Source organism: Dromaius novaehollandiae, chromosome 6 (genome assembly GCF_036370855.1).
Source record: "Dromaius novaehollandiae isolate bDroNov1 chromosome 6, bDroNov1.hap1, whole genome shotgun sequence".
NCBI classification, from domain to species: Eukaryota; Metazoa; Chordata; class Aves; order Casuariiformes; family Dromaiidae; genus Dromaius; species Dromaius novaehollandiae.
The window spans coordinates 44,134,209-44,157,386 of record NC_088103.1 but is presented as its reverse complement, the minus strand read 5'-3'; the positions used below and the strand labels follow the sequence as shown (position 1 = coordinate 44,157,386).

General features: G+C 37.7%; 1 protein-coding gene across 13 annotated transcripts in view; it reads left to right on the top strand.

Moving 5' to 3' along the window:
• The first annotated feature begins 1,043 nt into the window (after positions 1–1,043).
• ATE1 (arginyltransferase 1) overlaps positions 1,044–23,178 on the top strand; it is a 95,199-nt gene continuing 73,064 nt past the window's right edge. For 2 of the 13 annotated variants that reach the window (XM_064514331.1, XM_064514325.1), the window contains exons 1-8: positions 1,366–1,620; positions 3,444–3,507; positions 5,206–5,268; positions 6,055–6,158; positions 6,983–7,255; positions 13,773–14,005; positions 15,646–15,774; positions 16,803–16,931. In XM_064514331.1, coding sequence (XP_064370401.1) covers positions 1,500–1,620; positions 3,444–3,507; positions 5,206–5,268; positions 6,055–6,158; positions 6,983–7,255; positions 13,773–14,005; positions 15,646–15,774; positions 16,803–16,931 — 1,116 coding nt within the window. In that variant the 5' untranslated portion in view covers positions 1,366–1,499. The other 11 variants (XM_064514326.1, XM_064514327.1, XM_026105543.2 and 8 more) reach the window with 11 other exon arrangements.

The window sequence follows — 23,178 nt, the reverse complement described above, 5'->3', positions numbered from 1 at the left end:
CACTAAAAAGGCTGAGGTCATACTTACTAAGTAGATAATGAGGATCTATTATTAGTTTTCTCAAACCCTATATTGCATTCAGCAAGGTGTTTACAAAAAAATGAATAATTTAAATGATCTCTTTTGCATTTCAGAGAAATAGTATTCTGCTTGAAATTCCACTTCACCAGTAGGTGTCTGAAAAATGCAGTATGGTATTCATCTGCTGTCTTGTTACTAGCAGAATGTCTCTAGGCGATGATAAAATGTGATCGGGTTATGCGGATATTTGAAAACATAGCTCAATCATCTTTGGTCATCTGCAATAAAGCTGAGAGCTGTATTTCTTCAGCCTTCCATGCTAGCTTCTGGTTTATTCTGAAGTTGACGGGGTATTTACTGCTGAAGACAGGATGAAAAAGCATCAAATTGCTCTGAGAAATTTGGCTGAGGAGTACCCTGAACTGATCAAGCTAGCATCAGACCAGGCATATTTGTGTTGTCTGGAAATGCTGTTAATGTCTTGTCTGCTTGTTTGATGGTAATTGCATTGTATTGGCAAGCGTGTGAGTCTCCTTTTTTGAATGGCAGATCAAGGGTGGACCTGTGTGTTTTTTTCTGAAGACAGGGTTAACTCACCTGCAGGACTGGCCTCTTGAGACTGTTCGGGAAAGGTAAAACGAATTGATGAAGCCAGTGTGCATATTCTGCTTCACTCTAGAAATGTAATTAGCACTTACTGCCTGTGCTGTGGCATTTGCATGCTATGTTTAGTGTAATTATGCACAACTGGTTAACAGGTTATAGTGGCTTAAAGTAGGAAAAGCAGTATTCTTAATTTCAACAGTAACTTCACTTGCTTAAAGTAAAATTATTGCACCCCTCAGGAGTGCTGTAGTTTGTCAGCAAAGCCTTGCCACGCTGCCGTGGAGAAAGCTTAACTGGGGGAATTCAGGCTTGACGGTTCTTATGCAAATCCAGCGAACCAGGGAGGGCGTCGGTCAGGCCGGCTGCCACACGGCCAGCACGTACCACGAAGGCAATCTCTGAGCAGCCTGCCCCCGGCCGCCTCCGCGCGGCTGCCCCCGCCCCGGTGGCCCGGCGGGCGGGCGGGGGCGCTGCGGGGCAGGCAACGCCGGGCGCGCGGGGCCGGCGGGGCGCGATGCGGGGCGCCGTCGTGGAGTACAAGGGCTGGAAGGAGGGGTACCGCTGCGGCTACTGCGCCTCGGCGCAGGGGAAGGTCTCGGCAGGTGAGTGCGCGGAGGCGGCGGGTCAGCGCTGCCCGCGGGCCCGGCGGCCGCCGCTCCCCGAGCGCGCCCTCACTAAAGATGGGAGGCTGCGGCGCAGCCGCCCTTAGCAAATATGGCGGGGCCCGCGGCGCGGCTGCTTCCTGTGGGGCGCTGCCTGTGGCCTGCCCGTAGCAAAGATGGCGGCGGCTTCCGGGCCTGCCGGGGTGTCCGGTGGGGCGGCGGGCAGGGTGCTGTGCTGAGCGCGGCGGCGCGGCAGGGTGGCCGCGGACGATGGCGGCCGCCGAGAGCTCCCTTAGCATCGTCGAGTACTTCGGGGGAGAGGATGGCTACCGCTGCGGCTACTGCAAGAACGAGACCGGCAACCTCTCCCATGGTGCCGGCGGAGCGGGGGGTCCGGGCCGGGCCGCGGGGGCGCTGCGGGAGGGGCCGCTGCCGGCAGGACTGTGAGGGGCGAGGGAGGGGCGGTAAGAGCAGCGGGTTGGAAACAGCCGCCCTCCAGCCGCGTCCTGCCCTCTGCCCTTTGCCCTGCTGCCGGGCCTGGGCGCTGGAGGAGCCGCCAGCGAGGGCGAGGGGCGCTGCCGCGGCGGCCGGGGCTGGGGCCCGCTGCGGTGACTGACCTCCCTGCTTGTCCTCCTGCAGCGGCGGTTTAAGCTCCCCCCGTTCGCCCTGCGTGGAGATGTACCCGCAGTTCTCCCACGGCCTGGGACGGTAGCAGTTTAATAGCACAGATACGGCTGTGAAAGCACGTTTGACTATGGCCATATGGCGGTATAAAAGGGTATTGTAGTGGTATTGCTTGGTTTGAAAACTTTAAGCTGTTAGAGAAAAAGACTTGAATTTATCTATTTTCGAGTATACTGGTAGTTGCTATAACTGATTATCTTACAACTCTGTGCAATAAAAATTAAAGACTGCATGATTGGTATGGTATAAAAGTTTTAATTATCTCTTTAAAGGTGAAGTTAGCACAACAGAGGAAAAATGCAAAGGATAGGAATAATCAATGAGCCATAATATCTAAAACTTAAAATGTTGCTGTTGGAAAGAGGGAGGTGAAGGACCTGTGTTTTTTGGGGGTCCATTTTTTTCAGCTGTGCCTTTTGGAGGAAGCGTGTTTTTCACTAATAATACTTAACAATTTATAATTAAAAATTATTAAATACTTAATAATACATGGTTACTAATAAAATGAAATCTACTGAAAAGATGTTTGCATGATCTCAGGTCATCTAGTGAAGGTGTTTACCCTTGATTCCTTTAGTTATCAGCCTGTTTTATCAGATGAGAGATCCACTCTTGAAACTCTGTGCTTGCTGTAGGCAGTGAGATAAGCACAGAAGGCTTTTTCCCCCAGTATAGAAATATATACGTGTAAAGTGTATAATTTAAAACTTTTACATGATGATGACAATGATCTAATTTAGGATGTCTTTTATTGTATTCCTTGCTCTGTTTAATCCCTACACGTGTGACATGATGTTCTTTTCTCCTTTAGTGGTAGCTAGCCACTTTTAAAAGCTACAAGCCTGCTGTACTTTTTGAGTAACAGACCTGAGCCTTCTTGCTTAAGTGAGGTTATATTTTAAGAAGGCTGAGAACTGGTAATTGCAAAGTGGTCTCACTTTTTTCTTCAGAGCCAGCCTAGAGAGGGTGAGAGCCTACCTGCATGGAAGGGTTCAGCAGGCTTCAAGCTGTGGCTAGGCAAGCCCTCTTTCAGCCAGCTCTGCAGGACGCGGGGGATATTCTCCTCAGTTCCTGGTCAGAGGTTACAGTTCCTGCATGTCTGCTCAGCTCCGTAACTGCGTGTGGAATTGCTCCCAAAGTGGTTCCTGGAAGTGATCAGAGTTAGCTTCAGCATCTTTCATAAGAGTTTTTCTGACCCAGATCAGTTTGACAGAGGAACGATTATGTGTTGTTTTGCTGGTGTATCTCGGGGAAAGGTAACAGGCGGGATGGTAGTCTTTTAAAATCGGTAGTCAGAATGATGTGTTTGATTGTAGCCCAAGATTTATGTAGCTGCTTTTTTTTTCATGTTAAACTGTTGTGTTTACATTCATTTGAGATTTATGAATATGCCAAATCCTTGAAGGACATCTATTCAAAAGTCATGATTAGCTGGTTAGTTTTATAAAAATATTTCTATGGAATTTGTCATATTTTAATGTTTTAAAGGGTCTACCTGTGGTCGGTCAAGTGTATGACTATTTATTGCAGGTATGTGGGCACATTCAATGACCATTCAAGATTACCAGGATCTCATAGACAGAGGATGGCGAAGGTAAACCAAAAACAAAAATTAATCTACAAAGGCATGTTGTCAGTTCAGTTAGAATCCAGATATAAATTATAGGTTTGTAAAAACAACTAAATAGCTTCCATAAAAGATGGCCGTAGGAAGTATTTGCTAGAAGTGTCTCACTGAGAATAAGGAAAATAAGTGAAAATTTTTGAACGAGTATTTGTCTATACTCTGAGACTCTGTTGCACTGTAGAACGAGAAAAAAAAGGATTCTGCTTGTTCTGACTAATATAAAAATGATCGTAATCAAGATCATATGAGAATTAACTTTCATCAATATGGGATAAATATGTTTGCATAGCATGCTGTATTTAAATTGACAATATTCCTTCAAACTATTCTCTGATTTATTGAATATTACGAATATTGAATATAATGCACCATTTCTTTTCAGTGGTGTTTGGAACTCTACATTACTTCTGTTCTTGGAGTTACACTTTAAAAATACATGCTAAAGTCAATTTACCAACTTTATATCTCATGTCTTAAACAAAAGGATAGATTTTTTTGCGCTAACTGTTCAGCGTTTTTAAGTTCAACCATTGTTGAGCTAACTTTATATGGATAGAGTGATTTAAATATGGATATGGATGCCTAGATATTTTGAAAGTCTTGAGTGTTCTAGAACACTTTGAGGCACTATGTGCACCTCAAATACAAGTTAATTTCAGAACCTGTAAATACAAGCACTGAACAACTCAAAAAATGTTTTTGACAGTGTCCTGTTCCTTTCTACACAGTCTAGCAACTCCTGCACACGGAAACAAATGTCTAGTCTAACAAGGACAATTTGGTGACTTCAGAAATGTTTTTAAACACATCTGTTCTTTTAGACATGCTGCATAAACAAGTTGCAGCAAGTCACGGTGATCTTTAAAGGTCCCTTCCAACGTCAGCTGTGGTGTGACTCTGTGAAGGCAGGCAAACAGAAAGAGCTATCAATTTAAAGCAGTGCTGGGGTGATGGATCTCCTGGCCATCTTCTATAGTCTTGAGAGTTGTTCAGCAGATGCAAATTTGAAAAAGACTGTTACCTTGCCCTCCTTTTTAATGCTGGGATTTCTGGAAATATTATTGTTGAATATGCTTGGGAACTTTTATTTCAGACTCTGTCCAGTGAGGATCTGATAAATTTTGAAGCTCATATTTTTGGGTCAAAATCTTTTTTTCTCCCTCTCCATCTGCTGTTCTGCTCTGAGTCTTTTGACTGCAGGAGCTGCCACTTTTCTTACTAAGCCTCTGTTTTTGGGAGGTGATGATGGGTATTTTGTCCTGGCTATTAGAGCTTATCTCTGCAGCTGTTCCCAGCTCTGCCAAGGAGCAGACAAAAGCGTGTGATGGGGATTCTTGTCAGATGCCTTGCAGTTAGATTCTGAACAAGAATCTGGACTTCTAGGTAGGAATTTTGCTGGAGAATCCAGAATATCTTTTGGATACAAAACACAGAACAGACACAACATGCTTTCTTAGTTGTATTTTCTGTTTAAATTCTGTTAGGTAATATTTGGTTATTTTAAGTTTGGAAGGATAGTATTTTAGTATAGTAGCAAAAAGCTGAAGAACTTGCTTCTTGACTTCTGTTATTCTTCATGTAAGATACTGATATTTTAAAGAAAAGGGTTTTTTTTCCATTTATTTTGTAGTCCATATATCTTTAACTTTTAATTATTATTTTTAGAAGTGGAAAATATGTCTACAAACCCATCATGAATCAAACATGTTGTCCTCAATATACAATAAGGTGAGAGACCCTGAATGTTATTGCTGTCACTGATTTGACTGCTTCAAATGTGTGCAACTATAAATTGTCTTTGTTGCTTTAAATACATAAGACTTGAAAGATTAATTTACTTTTAATGATACTTTAAATACTAAATATATACTACTAGGTTCATGTACAGGCACATCAGAGGGTCTGTAATGTTTTCCTGTAAGCAGCCTACTATGCATGTGCCCTTGCCTTTTGCTTCTGGGTTGCAATCCAAGGCAGGAGCCCTGTGATTGCTTTCTTGTTCACTGGTTGCAGGCGAGGCAGTGTGTCAGTATTCCACAAACACTGCTTTTAGTAGCCTGAATAAGAGAGGCTATCATCTGAATTGGTATGAATAATTTCTCTAGATACAATTCTATGGCATTAGTAGCTGTACTGTTATTATCAATGCTGTACCTATTAGATGTGAAAAATTCTAGCATATCAGCCTCCTAGGAAAGTTTTTTTGTTTGTTTGTTTTCTACAGCAATTAAGGACGTCCTGATGTATTTTAGTGATTATGGAATGTTTTGTGTGTATGCCACTATAAAGATAAATATTATGCAGTACAAGGCAGCAGAATTTTACTAACTCGAGAGCGTTGCTTAATATGTGACTGCTTAATATAAGGAAATGTAAAATAAAGAAAATTTAAATACATGAGAAATAACCAGAAAATACATATACAATGCAATTTTTCAAGTGGTCCCATACGTTTTTCTGAAATAATCCTTCTCAAAAGAAATAGATGTATAAATTTTTTTTTTTATTTTTAAGATGCCAGGCTTTGCATTTTCAGACCTCCAAATCTCACAAGAAAGTTCTGAAAAAAATGTTGAAATTTATTTCTAAAGGAGATGTTTCAAAAGTGATGGGTGGAGGTAAGAAATTCTTGGTGTTTGAAAATTAAGACTAATGTTGGAAATGAGGATCAAGTTCTTGTGTTGACTGAGCGGTTAATGCACTTTTACATTTGTATATGGACCCCTTCGTAAAGAGTTGGCTAGGTTGTATCTTTACAGTCTGTTTTGAATCAAGGCGAGGCACCATGTAGCCCAGAGAACAAATTGTGGTAGCTGACTTTCTGCTGTTTTCTCCCTCTGTTGAGGAGTTAGTTGCCTTGCTCTTTGCACAGACCAGCTTATTTTCTTTTCCATCTCTGGCCATACTCATACTTTCTAGCTGAGTGCCTCAGAGAAACAGTCCCTCATTTTACCTCTGGTATATAGGAGTGAGCAGGAATGTGGGTGGCAAATAAAAGGAAGAACAAGCAGGGAAAGGAGGGTTTTTCTTCAAGATGACTGAACAGTCACATTCCATTTATCCTCCACTAAAACCAAGACTGGATAGTCTGGCTTCTATGGGTTGCAGTGGTACTTATGTTCATTCTCCAACGTTATACTTTGACATTTTATTTATTTGTTTATTTTTATTTTTTATTTATGGCACAAGATTAGTGGAGACAGTCCAGTTTTAGTGGAATGAATAAAACTGTTCTTATTTATGGATTGGTATTAGTAATTCAGTGTCATAAAGGAAGCTTTCAGTATTTAGACTGAGAGGATATTGCAAACAGTCACTATCTATTGGAAAACAGTTATAAAATTAGAAAGAATTTTAATATTAACATTAATTGTGCAAAGTGTGAGCTGTCATTATGCAGAGAGAAATTCACTCATGCAGTTTTTGCCATTATTACTTACAGAAGAACCTATGGATTCCCATATAGAGGATGTAGTTGCATGCAATTATGAATTCAGAAGTGAATCTCATGTAAGTCAGGCTGAATTGACGCCCTTGAGTGTGGATCACGCAGAGAGTGTGGAGACTGAAGACAAGGACAAAGAACAAATGGAAGAAGAGGTGAACGTGAAGAAGGTGGAATCAGGTTCCCTTCAGATCCATGTAGCTAAAGACACTCCAGTCCCTGGAGAACCATCACATTCAACTAAAATTGTTCCTGCATTGCCCAAGCCAGGTATTCAAATTTCGTGCAGTAACTGGAATATTTTATCATTGCTTCATATATTGTTTAAGTCCTTCCTTTATTTTGTTTAGTAAATCAAGAATTATTCCTTCTTATTCCACATATTCTTCACAATTTATGGAATGACAGTGTATAAATTGAGAAGTGCTGCATGTTACTTGGCTTGTTAGTTCTTCCTGAAAGTGTTGTTATGTTCATTTTACTCAATTTTATAGTTTAGTTATTGAGAACAGGTATCTACAGATGATAGTCTTCTGTAGCTCTGTAAAATACTTAGGTCGTAGTCAAATAGGTCAAGGTGGTCAAATCTCATCAGACCAGTTTCCAGTTTTGGATATAGAATAGGGTGTATTTTCAGCTCTTCCCTTTATTCTGGGTGGATATGGTGACTCAGGCTTTACATACCTTGAGATGTGTTTGTGCCAGACGGTAAATTTGGTTGTTAGGTCAGCGTGTGTTGATTGACCAGTTGTTTCCCACTTCCAGAGTGGTAAAGGTGGTGTGCCTCTTGGGGACTGCATGCAGCTATGGCCAGTGCTAGCAGGAGTACTAGCTATTGAGTTAGGTTAATGCATAACCTTGTCTCTTGTGCAGCATTAGGAAACCAAATTAAGGTCTAAAAAGAAGGTCTTAAGTATTGTTTTCATTATTTTATTTCTGCAGGTTGTCTTATTCTACAAATTGCTGTGTATCTTATTTATGCACCTCTGTAAGTTATGTATGTAAGACTATATTTTTTATGCTGTCATAGACTTATGCCGCAGACCTATCTGACTTTGGAAATGTGTTCAGTATGTTACTGTGCTTTCAATTTTTATGCTTGGAGGAAATTGTATAGCTTTCTGTTGATATAAAAAAAATTAGATACTTTGGCTTTTCTGTAAAGAATGACTTTTTTAACTGAGTTTTCTCATCTGCTTGCAGTATCACTGAAACATGTGAAATTTTGAAAAACTATGATAATTTCTAATGTGTTTTTACCTGTCAATACTGCTTTTCTGTAAGGAAGAAAAATAAGGCAGTGTAGTTCACTTTACTTTCTGATGCATTTGTACAAAGATAGGACTCTTTAATGTGCCAAAAAGTGAAAATAGGGGTTTACAAATTTCAAGAGTTTTGTTTGAAATTAATGGAATACTGGAGGTATTTTTAGCATTTTAATAGTGTGGTAAATTACTGTTTTTTTTTTTAACTACAGAAAAACAAAATGCTTCTCTCTTTGGGCTGAGTTTGCACACAAAATCCTTGCCCTAAAAAAGGATTGTCTTATCATCAATCACCTGATTGTAATCTTTTTTTGTGTGTGATAGCTGCTATGATACCCTTTATTGTGGCACGGGAGCCTGGAATCTACATCTGGTGGCAGTTGTGTTAAGCTTTTCACATAGCTTGTTGTGACAGGGAAGACCATATGTCACAGCTGTTGGTAATCCTCTTTGTGGTGTGATCGTACCTGTTGCACATGCAGAAAAGTCCTTGAGAGTCCCTGGGGAAAAAAGAGATGCTGGCAACTGCTGCTGCCAGGATGCTCATGCAGAATGCTGCTGGTTGCCTCTTTTCGCATGGCTGCATAGTTCTCTTACATGTTGACTGTGTTCTTGTGGGATGGGAGCACTTTCTGGAAGGAAGAAGGTAAAAGGTCTAGAAAGGTATTGCCAGAATAATTAATTTGACCAGCAGCCTCTACTGGAAAAGGAAGTGGATAAATTACTCTGACAGGCTTATGGCCCAAGGTTTGCAGAGCAGGCAGCCTTCTTTTATGGATAATGTTTTCAGTTATGCGTAGCATCCACAGTGGGCTTTTCAGAAAAATAGAGTGTATTTCCTGAACTGCAGTTAGCCAATACGTGGTAAATAATGTTAGCTAAAATCCTTGTAAAGACTGAGCACTTCAGAGTTTCTGCATATGTTGGCAGGTAATACTGATTTCTAATTTCATTCAGCTATTACATGTTAAAAATGCCTTTGTCTTCACAAGGATCTTGTCTCCTCCCTCCTATAGTTTAGCTAATTCTAAGTGAAAGAATGTTTATTTTTTTCCTTAGCAACACTGATCCCATTTGGATCAGAATTTCACCAGTTTAACAAGCAATTATGTACCTAAACAAAAAGGAAAGGTTTCAGAAATGGTCAGTCAGAAAACCAGCGGTAGCCGTACGTGGAAGCAGTACTGTTATGTGTTCCTCAAAAACTTGTCCAAAACTGTTAAAGACTGTATTTTAAATCTTCATTTTTAAAATGCAGTTGATTTATGCTAGAAATTTATGTACCTGTTGTAGAAATTTTCAAAATCCTCTTCTTTTTAAAATAATTAATGGCAAAACTTTGGGTTATTTAGACTTCATTTTGGAAACGAACGAAGTGGAAATTGACAGCAAGTGTCAGTCCTGAGTAAACAGTATTAGTGTAAACCTGCCATTGTTTTGAAAAAGGCAAGGTATGGTCTTCAGTTATGTTAAGAATAACACTGTGTAAAACTTTAAACACTGGGAAAGCAGGTAAAGGAAGTTTGAAACATTGTTTGTATTTAGTTTTTCAGAAAAAGGGGGAAAGGGAAAATACTCATTACTGTGCTTTCTTCTTTCCACAGATTTTAAAGGAAAAATAAAAGTGAATAATAAATGCATTAGAAAGCTTATTTAGTTTATCCTTAATTTTTATTTTTATTTTTATTTTTTTTTATTTTTTAGGAGTAGGTAGTGTTACAGGTCAAACTTAGTTCAAAATTTTCCAGATAGAAAGATGTTTAGTTTTCATCTTGGAAAGTGTAGACATATTCCATAATAAGATTGTTTAATTGCATTTTTATTCCAATATAAACAAAACAGGTCATTGTCCTATAGGAATAATGGGCTGTTTCTGCACAGTTTCAGATAGAGAAGAAAGTTTGCTTATGTCTGTATGCACACTTACTGTTTTAAGCTTTCCTTGTTAACCTCTATAGCTTACAGAAGATGTGAGACATGAAACAGATCCTGAGCCAGATGAAGTACTTAATCATTCTTCAAATGTATCATGAATATTTTAAATAAACTCTTCCACTGACTTGTTTGCCCATGGACTAGTCACATAATGTCTGTAATTTCTTCATAATACTTCTCTTTTTCTGGTGAATACTTTTAGCTGTGTGGATGAAACATACTCAAAAACTTTAGCTGAAAGGCAAGGGCACTCGTTTGTAAAATCTGCTTGTGCAGTTGTAGGAAGTATGAAGAATGTAGAAGTGGTATTAGCTCCTTTTCCAAGTTCCTGAGTTGCTCTCAGCATTTCAGCTGTCATGGAGTCTGCCTGGAGCAGCCAGACTGGGCCTTTCCTGGGTGAGCCATGAAGGCCTAACTGCTGACTTGCCTCAGGAGTGCGCTCGTCTCTTTCTGGAGAGTTTTCCACAGCTCACATACTGAAAGTCCTTCACTTGGCAACAACAAACATTGGTAAAAATATATGCCACAGTTTGGGGAAAGCGCTTACGCGTACACTGATTTTCTTTGTTATATTTCAGATCTGTTGCTCTTATTTTTCTCTTATAATGATATCTCCATCTCCAAAAGGACATCTTGATGTTTCAGTGCCGTTGTGGCAGCACCACTGGGGAAAGCTTACTTATGCTCTGAATTCTGTGCAGTTGATGCGGCACTTTGGATAGCGGTGCCTGCATGTTCTGAGACCAGAATCCCTTTGCTGAGACTCCCTTTGGACTTCCTAGATCACTGATTCTTGATTCATTGAACCGTGGGCATGACACAGCTGAGTTTAGTGTGCTTTTTCCTAAGAAGTAATTGCAGGACACTAGGAATTAATTTTGAGTGATTTATATCAGAGCTTGTAAGGTTGCAAGTAAAACCTGCTTCCGTTCCTCCAATTGCCATTACTGTAAGTTTGTTCTTGTAAAAATACCTGGTTTCTATATTCTTCCGTAGCTAGAGCCTGTGGTTGGGGTATAATTAAAAGAATTCTGTTAATGTTCATTTTGGGAAAACCGATGGCTACTTTCCAGTCATCATATTAAAGTGATAGCAGCAATAAAAAGTGATAAATTAGTGTTTTGCCCTTTAAAGATGATGCTTTTTTTTCAGTTTATTATTTTGATCATAATATGAAAGCTCTTAGAACAGAACAAAACAAAAAAAACCCTGCCAAACAAAGGGCCAAGCTAAAAACCCCCCCACCATTTGCCAGTTTGGCCTGGGAGTTTTTCCTGACAAGGGTCTAGGGTGAGTTAAGCCATCACATTCTGCCTGGTGTGTGCATTAAAAAGAATAGTTTTCAGCCTTACTGATGCTTGAAATTTGATTTCAGTATAAACTAGATGCAGAGTATTTTTACAGTGCCTACAGTGCATCTATTGGTACACAAAGATGCAGGCAGCAACTCTGAAGGCTGCAATTCTTTGCAAGCAAAATGAATCCAAAAGCAACAGTGAGCATTTAAAATATTAACACTCTCACCATTTCCAGTTTGCAGAAGTATACCAGTATTCCCTTTGTCAATGGAGAAGGTTTGAAGTGGGCAGAGGATGAGAAAGATGTCACTTTTGGCTAATGAATTACCAGTAAGAGGAGGGAACAGGAAAGAAAACACTAATTATATTTTCACAGTTCTGTGAAAAGTAATTTTCATGTAATTTTCAGGCCTCAAAGAGTAAAGTGGGATAAGCCATAGTTAAGTCTGGGTTTGGATTATCTTTTTTTCTTATGAATATTAGCAGGGTTGAAATGTGCCTTCTTCCTAATGCTTAAAATGAAAGCACTTCACCTTCCAGGGTACTTACTTTCCCATTTAAAAAGGTAAATCTTTCAAAAGTTGCCAGTGTGAGCATCTGGCAAATACACAGATTTCTGGAGAACACTAACGGCATAAAAGACTTCTTCAGCAGTTTGTTATAATATTTGTTAGATTTCTTCTGTACAAGACTTATGAACTCCTTATTTCCCTATGTGGGAGTAGTCTTTTTCACTCTCTTCCTGTCCTTTCTAAATCCTTAGTGTTGCGGTGCTTTTTTGGCCTGCAATTCATCCACAAGAGAGAGAGAGAATGAGAGAATTGAAAAGAATTAGAGTTACTTTGTATTACATTAGCTGGTTTGTAATGTAATTTTGAATGTGACTCTTCCTCTACTGAAGATGTTGAATGCAACTTTCCGCACCAACTGTAAGTCTTTGCCTAGTACTCCTTGGAAATTGGTTATTTCTTCCACTACTGTTTCCAGCGGTGCAGCAGAGAGCTTCATGCAGCTTTTACTCAACTTCTAAAGTGAAGTATGATGTTCAGCTACTTGTGTGTGGTGCTAAGAATAGTTAATAATGGTGTACAAAGTTTAAGGAAAAATGAAAGGCGAACGTGAGAGCACTAGCAAAATGTTTCTTTTCATGTTGTTTGTGATTTTTTTTACAAGTTTGATACTGATTGTAAATCCATACATTCAATTATGAAAATCACCATGTATAGGGAAATTGCTGCTTGTAAAGAGGTGATTTACTTGGTAACCATCCTTTCGGGGCACTTAGAGGATGGTGTGGGGACCAGCCATCTTTTCCTAACTGAAGAAGATTTTGTATTAATTTTTATAGTATACATATTCCCATATCTTGGTTTGGGTGTTTTTTGTTTTGTTTTTGTTAACTTTACATTACTGTCCTATGTGTAAAATTAACCTGACTCCTTTGTTAAGAAATCTGGACCACTCTGCGTTTAGATTTGTACATGCTGTTTGGATTTGTATTCCTGAAAAACGAAGTTCCTGTAATACTGATTGCTCTTTTCCATGTTGATCTCTTGTTTTCTAGGTTTGACTTTTGTTTTAAATAAACACTATTTCACAAATAGAACATTATGAATAGTTGATCTGTTACAGATACTGGAATATAGATTGGTAAAATTAAACCTATTAGTAAAAACAGACAAACTAAATATTATTTTAAGCAAAGAGATAAGATTGTGGCCTTTTACTCTTCTCTTACTGCCAGCACTACTGATGTCATGTATCTCTGTGCACTGCGCAAGGCTTCCAGGAGACTCAAAGCAAAAAGGATTTATTTTGTGTCCCCTACAGGAGTATGTAGTGTAGCTATCTGGGTTTCTAATGCAGTATAATAAATCTCAGTTGGCTGTGACTCTTTTTTGTTCTTTCAGTATTTCAAAGTGATTCTGTAGCTGTTTGGATAGAGAGCAGCATCTTCACACCATACAGTAAACAGGAGCTTTTCTGTGCTTGCATGAGAAGGATATGGTATAATGATGTAAGCACAAAGTTGAAGGAAGTTTATTTTTTAAATATATTCTTGGCTCTGATATGGGATCATGGTCAGTGTGTTTCCATATTAATTCAGAAACTGACACTTTCAGATTAATTATAATGAAGGTGCTATTTCTAGTTTGCTGTGTTAGACAGCTGTAGAGGAAAAATTCTTGCAAAAGCTTAGCTTGGCATTGGGCATAAGGGGCCCTAGGCCGTTGTAAATGTGAAAGATCATACTGTTTTCAGATTGTGCTCTTGTTTGTGTCCTTTTAGGCAAAGGGGCTGATCTGAGCAAGCCACCCTGTCGAAAAGCAAAGGACATACGGAAAGAAAGAAAATTGCAGAAACTCCTTCAGAACCAGATGTGCACATGTGAAGGCTCTCCACTTCAAGCAGGGGATCAAGTTTTACTCTTGCAAAACTCTAAATCTAAAACAAATCAACCTAAAACCATTGAAGACTTCATTTTTGCCTCTTTACCTGATGATGCAGCACACAAGTTAGAGGTAATGACACTTACGTTGTTCTTGAAGGTAAAATAAGGAAAAGTCTAGTTAAGGATTTTTTAAACTCTCCAAAGGCTTAGATATTTAGTATCTGTGGCTTTATTGAAAGATTGTAGTTTAAATCTTAAAATCAAAGGTAAAAATGTGTGATACAGCTGAATTCTGTGTGACCGCATGAGGGCACTCTTGCACTTGCAGTCAATCTTAGCATGAGACCAATGCAGTTAACAAAATACTTGTAAATTGATTTCATGCACTGTGACTTGAAAACTAAAGATTTCGAATTAATTGAGTGTTGAATGATGAGAGAGATTCAATATTTAGTTCTGAAGCGTATAAATACTTAAATTATCCATGTTAACGAATCTTGACAGGAAAACAGTAACTGTTCATAAAATTAAACTGATAAGAAGATAGCTCTTCTTTATAAGTGTCATCGATATGTGTTGATGACTTTGAAAGCCATAAAAATTAAGGCAGAAAATTTTGCTTACTTAAATACAGTGGTTGTCATTAAGTTTATTAGTAATATAAAGATAGTCATCTAGAAAACTTTTGGGCTTCCTAACACTTATTAATCATGATACCATTTTTTTCTGGAAATTGAAAAGCTTACCAGAATGTAAGTATTTTCCTGTAGCTGTTGATCAATGATAATGTGGGAAATTGCATTTTAAATACTCTTTTGGTAATTATTTAAAAACATAGTGATGGTGACTTAAAAGGTTCACCCTAAGTAATTGACAATAAGCCATGGAATTGATTTATTTCACTAATTCTTTCAAATTTTCTGATAAGTTGTATAACAGAAGAATAATGACTTTGAACATTTTAATTAAGATGATGCAAGGAGAATTAAAAGGAGGATGGTTCCAGCAGTCGTTTTGCAGATTGTCTTTGCCTCTTACCATGGATATCAATAAGTTTGTTTTTTATAGGTTAGAGACGATGATATTTGTGAAATTTTTGAAATGAACACGTGCTTAAATACACTTGAAGAGGAATGCACTGTTGCTCATGTGATAACATTCCTTTGGTCAGGGAGCAATCACTTTTACTGAGAACTGTAGTGTGGTGTGTATGTGTTTTTTTCGTAAGAGTGATTCTCAGGATGACAAATAATTTGCCCTTACAATTCAGTGGCAACTGAATATGGGAGTGTTGCTTCCTCTTCACTTTTTGGTTTGAAAAATATCTGGTAGTCCCCTTGGCATTACTGCGATACAAAAATGGTCTTTATCCAAAGAGTAGAGATGAGTCTTCCAAATGCATGAATCTTTCTAGTATTTTTCAGTATGCTACAATAAGAACAGATTTTAAAAAGTATAGAAATATTTTTAAATGTTGTTTTGCCTATCATTTATTGGTGTTATTTACTGAAAACTATTTATGTATTTCTTCTATAGGTATTTTAGTTATCATAATTCATAATTTTGGAATCTCATATACCATTCAATATAAATTCCTTCAGTAGTCTAAATTGTACTAAAGAATTGGAAATCTATTGTCTAATGTATTAATTAAAATTTTAGGACTCCTCTTTTGCTGGATGTCAGAATTTCTCTCTGTTGTGATGTTTGTATATATTTATGTAGTTATTGTGACACTGTAATAATAAATGTCTTTAACTTCTTCTGAAGGTGAGGGTGGTGAGATCATCTCCACCAAGTTCACAGTTCAAAGCCACATTTCAGGAGTCTTACCAGGTCTATAAACGTTACCAGATGGTTATTCACAAGGACCCACCTGATAAACCAACTATAAATCAGGTCAGAAGGCCAAATGAATTTTTTGCAAACGTCAGCTCCCCCTCCATTTCATGTGTCTTGATAAGGGTCTAGGAGAAATATCCTTTTATACTCTGAACCATGTAAAATATCATATCAAATAAGACCAACATCCTGAAAGTGCAAATTCTTTTGTATTGCCTTTGAGTGCCACAAATATTTTATCTTAATTGCAGACAGAAAAGTTAAGAAAGCTATGTGGTGATGCTATTGGGTAAGAGATGGAGGGGATGAGACTTTTGGAGATAAATATTTTGTGGGCCTTACAAATACAGATCTCCAAAGAATTAAAACTAGGTGGATTTTTAATTAGTCTCATTGGCCTTGGTTTGAATGCTTGCATAAGGAGGACAAGCATGATCAGGGCCAACATATGAGTGCAGAAATTCACACATGCAAATTGTTGGCGTAAGGTTCACAGAAGTTACATAAAGCTCTCCACTTTCAATTTAAACCCTTAAAAAAGGAATCAGTGTACTCTGTCTAAATTGTACGTTGTTACTGCTTCATGTAGTGACTAGGCACTGTGTAGTAGCTATCTGTGTTGGGCACATTACCTCTCTGAGACCAAAGACAAGAAATTGAAGTTTGGAGTAAAAGCATAGGTGGCAAGAATATGTAACTGCTAAACTGGGGGCAATTAGTAATGTGCCATTAAAGTTAAAATATTTGCACAGTCCTTGAAATTGTACAATAAAAATATAATTTGTGGTTGATGTATTAGATACTTTCTCACATAATTGATTGAATAAACTAGTACTTTGGAGTGTTCTAGCATTATATATATTTTTTTCTTTAATGAAATTATCAACAGTCAGTTTAAGCTTATTAAGTTGCGGTATTAATAGACTTCCCGTGTATGAGATTTGTTACTCTACATAAAGCAGAATACTGACTTCAGAGGCTTTGAAATGGATAGGAGGAGATCTTACACTAGCCTTACCTTCAGAAGCATATAATCTGATTATATGCACTCAAAATAGTATGCTTGTATTTTCCTTGCTCTGAAGGTGAGGTTAGTACCTGTCTCCTTTGAGGACCCACAGTTCAAATCATCCTTCAGCCAATCAGCCGCTTTATTTGCCAAGTATCAGATGGCTATACACAAGGATGCGCCTTCTGACTGTGGTGAAAATGAGGTACAGTTCACTGCATGCACCTTTATTAATTATTTTTATATTGTTCAGGTAAATGATAGGGGATAGTGTCTCTTAGAGTGATTCTAGATCATATGATACTGTAGTTTCCATTTGGGAGGGAAAACATGTTTTTTAGTAAGCTTCTGTGGTTGGCTTCAGCCCAGGGAAGACTGAGCTGAATTAAAGGTTTGGTACTGAAATATCTACTGGAAATAGGCTAATGGGGTGGAAATGCTTTTTTCTGATGCCAAAAAAAAATTTCTGTTCCGAAGATGTGTGGTACCTGTTTCCCGATTTCTCCTTACTTTGCCATTGTCTTGCTTTATTTAACAGGTTAAGGTTTTAAAAACCTTATTTTTATTCATATTTCATTGCTAAAGATCTCTCCTAAATCTACACCTCACAGTAGAAATAGTATAGAAATATTACCACAGGTTGACTCAAGAAGCATGCACTGTGTATGAGTAAATCTGCTTTTAAAAATAGAAAAAGGTGTTTCCATGATGCTAATCCTAATCTAATAAGTAGAAAAAGAAAGAGAAGTGGGCTTCTAAGCAAACAGCACCCATCTGGTTTGGCTGACAGGTGGCACAATGTTCCCATTAGCAGAATTCACAAAACCATTATCTCGGATCTGTCATTTCTATCTGCTGCAAATGCAAGATGCCAATATTGATCAATTGTCTAGTCTTAAACTCTTCTGTTCGGGAGAGTAAGATTTACTGAAGTGATACCCAGCAAGCTGAGGCTGCTTTCCAGGTAGAATAATAAAACCACGTAATCATTTTCTGGCTTTAGTTCAAAAGAAAGGGTAGGTTTTTTGAAACATCTCTTAAATGCTGCTGTGGAAAGCCATAAAATTTCTTTACTTTGTTTTGTAAAATGAAACATAACAATAATAAGAGGTAGTCCCTCCCCTTTTAAAGATTTCTGACATAACTGGGGTTAATTAAAATATGGTGAAATTTTGAAACATATAAAGAAAGTTTGAGCTATTTACTGGATTTGTAACAAGCATTAGCTGGTCTGACTAGTGACTTGACTTGTCTGATGCAATGGATGTATTTCAGTCGTAATTTTTAGATATGGTTGATATTCTCCCATGTTTTTGCCACAAAAATCAAAAAAACTAAAAACAACCCCCCACTTTTTTTTACTAAATTTTTTAACTGAGGGAATATAGAGGATGAAAGAATATGAGGTTAAGGACAGTCATAAGGTATGAAGTCTGTCACATGTTACGTATTTTTAAATAGGAAGGAGATGAATTTTCTGTTCGTATTGTTGCTAGTTTAAGGATTTGATTTCTTAGGACCTTTTTATACTCCTCTTTTTCCTTGTTACTTACTGTAGGTGTTTCCCTGCTGTGCCTTTATCTTTTCTCTCTGATAAGATGTTTATGCAGGCTCGGTATAATCCTCTTCGAGGAGGGGAGGAGAAGACGTGCTACCGTCTCTGAAACTTCTTGTGGGAAGTGTGGAAACTCAGCCTGATGCTGATGGGTTTTAAGTTAGTTTTAGTTCTGGAACACTAGTAAATCATGTTAAGTACAGTTCTTCAAGTGAATAATTCACTTGGTTAAGATGATCTTTCTATTCACAGTCATTGGGCTCTGAAGCTCAATCACTGGCCTTCAGTCAAAGGTGTTATGTATTTGATCCCTGCAGGAAGTAAACTGCAGAATTATATTACACAAAATGTATTGTTGTGTAAGTTAGAAGCCTTAACATTTTGTACTGAAGCAGTCTCGCAGAAGAATTATCTGAGTCACTTTCAACAACAGAAGATACCAGGTAGGGTAAAAGTAGTCCAAGTTACTGAAAGGGAGGATAGAAATTGCTATCTGAAAGACCTCACATTTTTTCTTTCTCTTTTACAGACTTTAATATATCATTCAGACATTATGGAGCCAAGCAGTCTTTTAAGTAAAGTTAAACTGAAGTTCTGTTCTGTATATAGGGCTTTTTATCAGGGTAGTAACAAGTGTGCTTGGGCTTTAAATTGGCAAACATCCAGGAAGCTTTTGGATCTAAAATTAAATTTAGCTTTTAATCTGTGCAAGCTATTATACCATATCTGTGCGTGGTGGATGAACCTTCTTTTCAGGAAGAGTTCTGTATGCTTTTGTATTTGGAAAGTGTCCCATTTGTGAAAACCACTTAATTTTACATTTAGCTGAACACTTTACATTCAGAAACCTGCCTATATGTAAATTCAGAATCCAACAAAAAATATTATGGGACATATTAATAAGTTTTTTGGAATATGTTCTTAGATTGTTGGCATTGTAATATACTGTGTTCCCATATCAACTGCTAGACTGTTTTAATATTAACCTTATTATGTTAAAAGGCAATTTTAGGAATAGATTTATATTTTTGGTGATTATTTAAAAATAACACTAATGAGAGTTATAAAGCAGTTCACAATATTAACAAAAGGTATGTGGACCGTGAAGCTGATTGTGGCTCAATGAACGTGAAAGAAGGCCCTCCTTTTGCATCTATACAATGACTATAGAACTTGTCAGGAAGATTTTATGTGAGAAGGGGGAATAGATAAGTTCCAGGACAGGAAATTCACAGAATAATTAACAGCTCAAAGTAATCTTTGGTGTTAGGTACTATCTGGTTAGCGCCATTCTGAGACCAGTGATAACTGATGTTTGTGCCCTTTTGGAATTTTGCCTCTGCCTCTTTGCTTTGTCCTCTCCTTCTTCTGACTCTCTGATGAAAACTGTTTCTTGTTACACCTTTTTTACTTTTCTGCCTCAGTAGTCCTTAAATTGATTTTAGGCTGTTTGGTCTGAAATACTTTATCATAATGGTCAGCGTGAGATACATCCAAAATATCTTGATGGCTTCTTGAATCCATGCCTTTCAGTCATGGGATTGTGCTTTCTTCGTTTTTCATCATGGGAAGCTTGATTTCTGTTAATCTTCATTAGAACTATAGTTTGGTCAGTTCCATACCAGAGTTTGGTTCAAGTACTGTTTTTTCGCTGTTATGGCAGCAACATGCCCATATTGACATGTTCTTTCTTTGTGTTCAGGTCTCTTCTGTAGTGGTGGACAGTGTTCTTCCAATGTAGCTCATATGCTGTCATGGAGATGCCATAAGTCTTCCTTTCCCCCCCCCCCCCCCTCATTATTGTCTTTAATAATCAGATTTTCCTTGTCTTCTATATCCTGCTTTTCACCTGGGCTCATTCTTAAAACTTTAGTTACAACTGCTAGTATTGTAGTCAAGAAGGATATTCAGTCATAACAGCACCTAGGGCCTATAAAAATTTCCTTAAGTTGATATGTATTTGCTTGTTTTAGGGGCACTGCACCCATGCCTATAAAATAACCTCAGAGTTTCTTTCAGTATTGATCTTCTGGGCTTGGAGATTTTACTTTTGCTACTACTAGTAATGGACTTCATTATATAAAAGCAAAGAGTCCATTAGAAGACTGTGTAAGATCTTAAGAGTAAAGATGCTCATTAGATGTTTAGTTAGAAGCAATGGCTTTATGTACTAAAAGAATATTACACATGGGATTAGAATGATCGTGGTACACATCTGAAGTTTTTTCTGGTTGTGTGGGGAAAATGATCTCTGGGTCTTACCTTCTGTCCCAGCTCTTCAGAGCAGCCTGTATGACTAAATCATTGCTGAATTGGGTAGGATTATTTGGTAAAAGCAAATAAGTGGTCCTTTCCATTTTCTTTTACAACATATGTAGTGTCTCCATCATTTCCCGCGTACCTGCATTACTTTGCTAATTCAAAGTCTAAATATTTGGGAAACAAAAATACTCTCTCAGGAGTTTATTTACTTGAAGTTCGACTGTCAACAAATTCTCTCCATCCTTCGTTTTAATTTAATTGGTGGTCTCTTTTCAAAACCACAGCTTGGGGTGCTTTTTACATTTCTTGAGCCTGCATGTATATGAGAGAGAATATGGCAGATGGTACTCTGCTTAGGAAGGTAGGGTGGTTTATTAACTGCTAAAAGAAATATTAGAAAATAAACCCTTTTTTCCAGTTTAGAAGACAAGCTTTGCCTTCCTAATAAACAATTTTTTCAGTGGCCTATAAACTGTCCTTTTACCTCCTGCTCTGTGAAATGACATCAGAACCACAAGATGAACGCTTTTTTTCTTTTTAAGAATGTAGGTTTGTCCAATCAAGTTCAGTGGCTATTTAATAGTCAAAATGGAGTAGAAAAAAGCTCTGTGTAACTTTTTAGTTCATCTGGTAGTCAAGATTTTCTCTCTTTTAAAAAAAAAAAAAAAAAAAAAGTTCTGAGAGTACAAAGCTCTTTGTTCTGGTTCCAAAATTTATGATTTATGTAAATTCATAGCTAAAGAAGTTGTAAGATTGATTTTTACTTGTGACTATAGGCTTGTAGCTTATATATCTTAATCATATTGCTATTAAAAAAAAAACCCATCAGTTTTAGATACCAGTTTACCTTGGTAGTTTAAAAAAAAACAAAAACAAGCAAAAAACCCTCCCTGCAAGCTATAGCTTTAAATCTGTATTTTTTAATACTACTTTAAAATGTTTTAAAGAAATACAATTATTCTATTACAGTGTCTGATGAAGGGTCCCACAGTCTTTTCCGTTGCTTTCCATCATTAAAATGCATCCTCCTCAAAAATTTATTGCTTTTTCTCCCCATTCTTTCTCCTTTACTCAGCTGCTGGCTAAAATGTTTTGCTTCTATTTTCTTCAAGGTGTTTTGAAGATGGTGGTTTCTTTAAGTTTTTAGCAGTGTTTCTTAGCACTGTAGTGTGATATGATGCTTTTTACCTCTGAAGCTGCCATTCTTTTTGTAATTTAATCTACGCACTTCATTTGTTGTGTGAAAACTGAACTGTACTATCTTCAGTAACTCCTTGCATACTATTTGTCTTTAACTTTGTTTAGTCGTACCCCACTGAATAATTTGGCTGTCAAATGCTATCTTGTTTCTTGTGTTAATTTAGGCCTTCCTTCCAAAACCACTTTGATTTAGTTATGCTACTCTGATAATCTAATTTAAGTCGTGCAATAGGTCATGGTAGCAAAGGAGCTTGCAGGATTCTGTATTTTAAATGCTTTGGTAGAAGCTTTATTTTGTTTAGTTTTTTATCCTGAACCTTGCTTATTCTAAGTTGGTCTTTGGGTGCTGTCCTGGCATAATATAGGTAGTTGATAATGATTTTTAAAGCATCAGTTTTTAAATGAGGAGATGGGAGATAAAAACTGAGAAAATGTTCTGCGTTTATTGGTCTGGATTTGGCCAGTATGCTCAAGTTTCTGTGAAGAGGCCTCGGTAAGAGTGGGTTGACTGAAGAAAAAGCATCTATTTAACTTGCTTTCGGGTAGTGTATATTATGTATGAGGGCGTCAACAAGGAATTAGTCGAATTAGTCATAATTGTTACACGCTGCCATGCCATATTTGCTGCCCTCTCAGTAAGGTTAAGATTACCTCATATCATGAATGTTATTACTAACCTGTACAATCAGTATTCATACAATTTTCTATGAGAAAATAGTTGGACTTAAGTTGTGTGTATATGCAATATGTATAGTTTGCTGCATTCAAATTATATAGCACTGTTTTAGTATACGAGAAGAAGAGTGTGCGCGTGAATGTGCATACCTCTGTGTGTGTGTGGGGAAAAAAAAAAAATTAGTTTCAGATTTTGCTGGAGAGTCCTGTGATACATGATGGTGCAGTACTGATTTCTGATTGATACAGTGGCTTCTCTTCTAATAAAAGGTGGGGTAGAAGCTTGGTAGTGGAAGTAAAATTTTTCCAAGTCCCAGAGTTAGTGTTGCCCCAGAGGTGAAGAAGGTTGCCTTTTCTGTGAAAGCATTGTCAAGATCTTCACTGCAGCTCTGACTGGTGGACAAAGACTGTGGTAAGGCTGACGTATAGCTTTCATCTGCCGAACAGTTTAGCATTCTAGGAACGGTTTTGAATCTCCAGTTGTTCCTGGAATCAAAAATGATTTAGCTTGCAAGTGAAAAGTTTTAAAGTATGCTTTTATCATGGCATAAAAGCTACAACTATTTTCTGTGTAGGCTTTTTATCTATTGATTATCCCCTTTTCTCTTACTGACCTTCTCTTGGAAAACTTCTCAATACCCCGAAAAGCTTTAGTTGGTTGCCAGAGGATTTCAGCCTCAAAACTGACCCGGTTGTCTCTGTGCTCCCTAGTGCAGTCAGTTATTGATGTTGCACAAAGTTGAAGGCATCTAAGAATATT